Here is a 7,177-nt window from a genome sequence, read left to right as displayed (position 1 = left end):
TTAGTATTTCTACGGCGACATTGAATATCTCTTTCGGTAAGAATTCAGTGGTGTGAGGCCAGTCAATCTAGCTAGCTTAATCGAAGTGTGACAGTATCAACTCAGAATTAATTTCTCGTCATGGACCTGGATAGTCTATAAAATATTCAGTTCTAGACAGGATATAAAAGTCAGTATTGTTTGTAAGTTTGTAAAATTCTTAAATGTAAACTATCCTTTGTAATAACTATTAGTAATAACCGTTATTATAAATTGTATTATTTTGTGTTGTTTATGTTTGTGTATTAAAATATATCTGTGTTTAAAAAGAAAATTGTGTGTATCATTTTGCAATTTCAATGAATTTGATACACATTAACATTTAATTAACATTCTAAATTCAAATTCAACTTTCCAATTATTTCAAATAGTAATACTTAACGTACGTAACATAATAAATCTTCCACTCTAAATCATCCGAAATAAATTTTAATAAGTAACAATATACATTTAACAAATCATTACATAATGGAAGAACAAATATTTTCTTTTTTTTATACTTTTCATACTTTTAAGTATGTTTCATGTTTAGTTGAAACACATGTCGTAAAACAAAAACTAATTTCCCATTCCATGAAAGCACAAAATTTTAATGAAGCATTTAAAACTTTTTAACAACTTATACGCGTCAGTGCAGTAGTAGAAACTGTAGTAAAAACTACCAAAGTGACTAACTCAGGTACGTTTGCTATAAATCATCTTTTGATTGGTATTCAGTCAAGTCATAAATATCTAATGACAATACTCTTTGCACTAAACTCAGATTTGTTGCAAATATATCGGTTTATTTAAAAAATATATACATTATATTTCTTGTCAAATGTGTGTTGGAAGAAATGACAAATAGTTCATTAAGTATTGGTCATTACTAGTGTAATAATGTTGAATAACTAGAGCTTTTAAAAAAATTAACTTAACAAACAGTGCATTACTGCACTAGCAAACGTGCTGTATAAAATTAACCGGAACAAAATTAACCAAGTGCTCTTAATTATTCACACTTGTATTCTAATCTTTCAAAGTATCTGATGCAAACTATCTTAGAAAACGAGAAATGTTACTTAATATTTAAGTGAATTTATAAAACCAATTCACTTGTATCAAAACTTAGAAAAGGAATTGGTATAGGTAGGATAAATCAGAAGTTTTTTTTTAATTTTTCTCAGTTGACCTGTAGGAGGAGCAGTGCTCCTCGTGTTCGTCCGCTGCGTTACGGAAGGGGGGGGCTTTCCTTCCTGCAAGTGGTTTTTTTCCGCAATGCGGGTAGGGCTATATAACATTCGGCTATATAAGTCGTATGAAGCGTGGCTTCCATTCGTTTAAACACGTCGTTTTCTCGTGGTGTGAAGATTACCGCTCATTCGTAAGCCTAATTCTGATTTCTTAGACGAATAAAGTCAATATCTGTGACATAATAGAAAGAAAGAAATCATCCAAAGCAAACTTTTGTGTTGACGATACATAAACTCAGCAAATAACAAGAACGGCGGGATAAGTAGAAGTGGAAGGCTTGGTAAGTAAATGTATTTTTATTTTTAATACTGTATTTTAGATAAAAACTATATATATATATGCAAACTCATAAAAGAAGTTAATTTATAATATATGCGTGTTTCTTAGGATAGTATACACAAAAACAATTTTATAAACTTTTACTATAAAAATGACCTATTGTGTGTGTGTGTCTTTGTCTATGTGTGCATGTGTTAGCATCCATCACCCAGATTTGGATGGCTCGATTACCGCGTTTACTAGAAACTGTTGAACGTTGAACACAGTTATTTTTAGGGTTGTTTTTATTGAGTTTTTTCCAGAAAGTTGGTATGAAAAACACCTCAAAACATTTCCATTGGCTCTGAATGCTCACTCAATGAAATGAATCAATTGTTACCTTCCGGCATTAAATGAGTGAGGTCAGTGGAGATTTAACAACAAAAGAAAGAAGGAAGGAAAACGTTATCTTACATTTTCCTTTATATATTTTTATTTCCGTAACGGTTACCCCCAGTTAACATATACAGTTGTATTTCAATTCAAAGATTCCGGCTTACATTATTCTTAAAATTCTCGAAAGACTGAAAAACGCATAAAATTAAAGCGATCATACGAAACAGAAATTATGTTACATAAATTATCAGAGCACACAAATACATATGTATGTGTATGTGGATACAAAGTTATGTGAACTCTTAATATTTTGCATAGGTACAAAACTAACAGGTTTGAATTACTTTATACCTCGGGATGGGCATATTATGAATCCGTTTGGTAGTAGTGAATAGTTAATAAAGACACTGTAAATAAAGTTCATGTCACAACTTTATCTATATACATTATCAGCTATTAGTGTAACTGTTTTTGTATTTAAATGTTTTCCATAATTTTCAACCTTTCTGAATTATTTTATAGGAACAATGTTTTTTTAATCTGTTGTTTTTAGAGAAGGATATTGATGTCGATCTTCCATGCAATTTACTTCTTATTTATACCAGTTTTAAATTTGCTGGACCAAAATTATTAAAGTGGATTTCACCTTATTGGCCTTGGCCGTCTGAAGCCACAACATTTCACAAGTCCCAGAGGGAATCTTTCAAGTGTGTTGAATGACCTAGAAAAATGTTGAGTTTACTTTAATCAACGAGTGAAATACAATTATACCAAACTCAAATAAAAGCATATCTGTTCCTGAACTTAGTGATTGAAAAATGACACTGACTTTTAATTTTGCGTTCACAAAACATAATTTTATCCGATATGGTTTTATTCTTCTCGGAACAGTTCAAGCAGTATTCTACATTAGATAGACATATAGCAGTTTAGAATTTCTTTTCTCAAATTCTATGCGCTCTCATACTAAACATTCTTACTTAGCTTTCAGTCATCTTCTTTCAAAGGCATGGACAAAATGGTCAGTTTGCAGTGCCGGGTCACAGCAAAATAGATGGTAGGTCCCCTCGAGGCGTCGTCGTCTTTAAATAACACGAAGCGGGATATGGTGATAGAACACCAGGGGAGATGGTGCGTCGAAAAGGAAGACAATTTTCTTTCTTTTTTTCTGCCAACGTGCACAAAAACTTCGTAGAAGACTATGCAGGTTATATATGGGTGAGGGTCGGAGCAGAATTAGTAGCTAGTCTTGTGAAAATGAATCGTAGAGGTATCGTTACCCATATGATTATTCGAGTATACCTGACTCCTACCGAGTCCCATATAAATCGTCATGCGACCCCTTCCGTCGGATCCTGCAGTTTTGATATGCTCTCTTAAACGTCAAGCCGACCGGAACAAAAATCAATAAGCCAGTAATTCCAATAGAATCTTTTCTTCTACCAAAGGTGTGTAACTGATGAAAATTACTATATATCACACAATCCCGCATCGTTATTTTTAACAGTTGTTTGAGGGTATGCTGATTTATTTCTTCTCTAGGTTCTTTTTGGAGACCAGCATGGAAAACTAAGGCACTTTTAAGCCAAGTTAAAGGCAAATACTACCAGTTCTAGTAAAGAAATTTTTCAATAGTTTATCAAATTTATCTTGCCGTCAGTACGCTCTTAAAATTATTCCTCTTAAAAAGCACCAATTTGATTAAACAAGATAATAAAGGACGAGTTGGATATCTTTTGATTTTGATTTAAAAACGAAATACAAGGGTTTTGGAGACTAAAGTATAAGTGCCGACATGAATAATGTATTACAAAACCCGCAAAAAGTCTCACTTGCTGTCTTAGCAAAATGGAAGCGCTTTTCTCTAATTATTGATCGCTTCTTTATTCTTTTTTACTTTTATTGTGGTGGTTTCAAGAGTGCGTAGATTTCTCTTATTTTTTGCTCTGAAAAGGATTTTGAAGTGTTTGTTGGTCGCTGGGCTGTCGTTGCAGTTCATTTTGTGTTTTGCTATTTGTATGGGTTTAAACTTCTGACGTTTAGGTATTGTTCTATTCTTCTAGTCTTCCGGCTGTCAGTCCCATTTACTTTAGTTTACAGCTCGAATATTCGTAATCATTAACAAATGTGCTGTCATATAGGTAGTTGATATGATATTTGAATGGAAATGAGTTTTATAAAGTTTGATTTGTTTTGAATTTCGCGCAAAGCTACAGGGCTATCTGCGCTAGCCGTCCTTAATTTAGCAGTGTAAGGCTAGAGAGCAAACAGCTAGTTATCCCCACCCACCACCAACTCTTGGGCTACTCTTTTACCGACAAATAGTGGGATTGACCGTACGTTATAACGCCCCCATGGTTGAAAGGGCGAGCACGTTTGGTGTGACGGGGATTCGAACCCGCGACACTCGGATTACGAGTCGAATGCCTGAATGATAGATTGAGATCATTCAAAAGAAAAGACACTTCACGGCATTAATATATGTTGGAGAAGAATGTACTTTTAGATTACAGCAATACTTCACAAAACGTATAATATGTGAGTATTGTAATGTAAATTTCGTATCAAAATAAATACTAATAAAGTTTTGTTTTTCACTTTTCGTTGTTTTCTTTCCAATAATGAGTCATGTCTAACGTTGTACAAAACCGTGTATTATAAGTGTATGCGCTTTCCTTAGCTACTGTTTTTAAAATCAGATAATAACCTCAAAGCAAATAATCAATACATAACCTTAAACCTTAGGATTCGAGTTGTTATTTAAGTGTTTGGGTAGCAAGAACTTATTATCATATTTGAGGGTTAACTTTCCTTTTTTTTTTCATAAAATCACATAGCTTTGTTTTGCCGTAAAACCTGCGCGTCATAACACGCTTGTATACCTGTTCACATCACAGTGAATCTAACTGTATAACGCCTGCAGTTTATATCTATCTTCGCTTTCACAGGTGGATGATTCTATAGCCATGACGGCGGAGACGCATCGAGACTCTCCCAGTGTTCTTTACGTCCAGCCTCCCACTACCAGTCTTCATGTCGCCACCGAAACTGGTGTTTTCTCCGGTTCCTTTCGTCTTCAACAGCCGTTGCTCGCTGACCCTCTAACGACTTCTCAGTTGACGGCGGCAGCCATGAGGGTATGTTCTACACAGAATGATACATTCTCTGAATTGGACGACGACGAAGATTCCGATATTGAGGAGATCGCTGGTGAGTTTGACTTCAGTAATGATCATAAGCAAAAGACTGAAACCAAAGTGTGCAGTGAACCAATAACAATAAATACAGACGACATTCTACGTCAGTTTCACCCAAATGACGATGATGGTGCCATAACAACTGGTACCGCCAACATCAAACCTAAAGAAAAAAGAAAACGGTATACTAAATCTAAAACCCGAGTGCGCAGTCCAAATCGCTTGATAAAGCTTAAGAAAACACGACGACTGAAGGCCAATGACAGAGAAAGAAATCGAATGCATAATTTGAACCATGCCCTGGATCGTCTCCGCCGAGTGCTCCCGACATTTCCCGACGATACAAAATTGACAAAGATTGAAACTTTACGTTTAGCTCACAACTACATTTGGGCTCTTTCGGAGAGCCTAAAGATGTTGGACTCTAAAGATCGGGTTGACCACATAGACAGTGAAATTCTGTATAGCTCAACAGCTTCGCTGGTTGAAACATCTGCTGTTTTGCCCGGGAATGGGCAAGGACGTGCAATGGGTCCGGTCTCAGATTTTCCTTCCGCCCCATCGAGTGCCCTACAATTCGGTTCCGGATATTACTGCAGCCCTCTGTCCGTGTCGTGTAATCGTCCCGTGTGGAATACTAATACAGTAACTTTGCCGTTCACGTGTTCTCGACCTTTACCATGTGTGGAGTTGGACGTTGTAGATTATAACAGTTCTGGCTCGGATTCAGTTTTGTTTACTTATGAAAACCTGTAGAACCATAAATGAGTTGATAGTTAATTAAGTTCATAACCTTCAAGTCTCATTGTTGGCACCATAAGTGTTTCCCTGAAAAATGATTTGTGAAAAGAACATAATAGAAGATCCGTATGAAAATAAGGTGATATATATTCGTTGAAGCCAACATCTTAATTTATGCCATAACTTGAAAAACAAATCCCAGTAAATAAATTTATTTTATACATTTGTTTTTGATATAGACGGTCAGGAACGCGTGTCACTTCTGCAATAGTCTTCAATAAGCTAGCATGGATTTCTGAAACTCACTAAACAGTTTTTTTATTATAGTTGTTTTTATGTAAATTGAATTTAAATGTGAAAATTGAGAAGAACATTTAGTCATGTTTTTATCCATACTGCACAACCATATCACAATAATAAATTATCGCTACCCCTGTCTTTCATGTTATACAAATTTTCAAATACATTTCTGCAATTAAAATTTTCTTCTTTGTTACTAAAAGTTTTTTAAAAAATATTTAATGTTCTAAAACTGTTACGCAACTTGCACGTGAAAATGAAGTCGTAAAATCTTTTAAACAACTGAATATCAGTGTATTATAAAAAACGTATCCAAGCGACTAAGCTCGAATAACCACTCCAATTTTTCAAAATTGTCTTTTTTTTTTAAATAACTAAGGGTTATAACGATTGTTTACAAATAATTCTATAGCCCAGTGTCTTGAAACTACATTTCCCAACGTATAAACCCAAAATAAAAAATTCGTGTTGTTAAAATTTTTTAGTTTTTTTTTTGAAGCGCAAACTGTACAATTGTTTATCTGTTCTATACCTATCTACCGCAGGAAAGATAAACACTCGACAATTCCACGATGCCGGCTACACGAAGCATAGCTTGCCACCGCATTCTTATTATTTGTTTGTGGATCTACGTATTTCCAAGTCACTGAGTAGAGCAAATTGAAGAAAGTATATTTTATTTGTATAGATATTGCAAAGTTTTTCTTCAATAAATCGTATATAGTTCTGGTGGTTTACATAATATTCGTCTCAAATGGTTTTGTTTTGCAAAAGTCCGCAATGAAATCCATTTAATTTCTATTAAATGAGCGGTCTTATTATTTCAAAGTATCAGAAATCGTTAAAAACGCGTAAAACAACGCTCAGAGTGAGTGATATACATTTCTTAAAGATAAATTAAAATGTTGTGTTTTTGTAATCGTAACCTCACCAAATACTATATAACACGATGATAAAAACAGTAACCTTATCAGTGTTTTCTAGCATATTTAATATTATGCACGTGAACGAAG

General features: G+C 34.3%; 1 protein-coding gene across 1 annotated transcript; it reads left to right on the top strand.

Annotated features, from left to right (window-relative positions):
• The first annotated feature begins 1,289 nt into the window (after window positions 1-1,289).
• On the top strand, window positions 1,290-6,878 carry LOC143246008 (uncharacterized). Its single transcript, XM_076492255.1, has 2 exons — window positions 1,290-1,552; window positions 4,875-6,878. Exon 2 carries the CDS (start codon window positions 4,893-4,895, stop codon window positions 5,877-5,879), a length of 987 nt encoding a protein of 328 aa, XP_076348370.1. The 5' UTR covers window positions 1,290-1,552; window positions 4,875-4,892; the 3' UTR covers window positions 5,880-6,878.
• Window positions 6,879-7,177: the final 299 nt, after the last annotated feature.

The sequence above is a fragment of the Tachypleus tridentatus genome, chromosome 3, assembly GCF_004210375.1.
Source record: "Tachypleus tridentatus isolate NWPU-2018 chromosome 3, ASM421037v1, whole genome shotgun sequence".
NCBI classification, from domain to species: Eukaryota; Metazoa; Arthropoda; class Merostomata; order Xiphosura; family Limulidae; genus Tachypleus; species Tachypleus tridentatus.
This window is presented reverse-complemented; position numbering and strand designations above follow the sequence as displayed.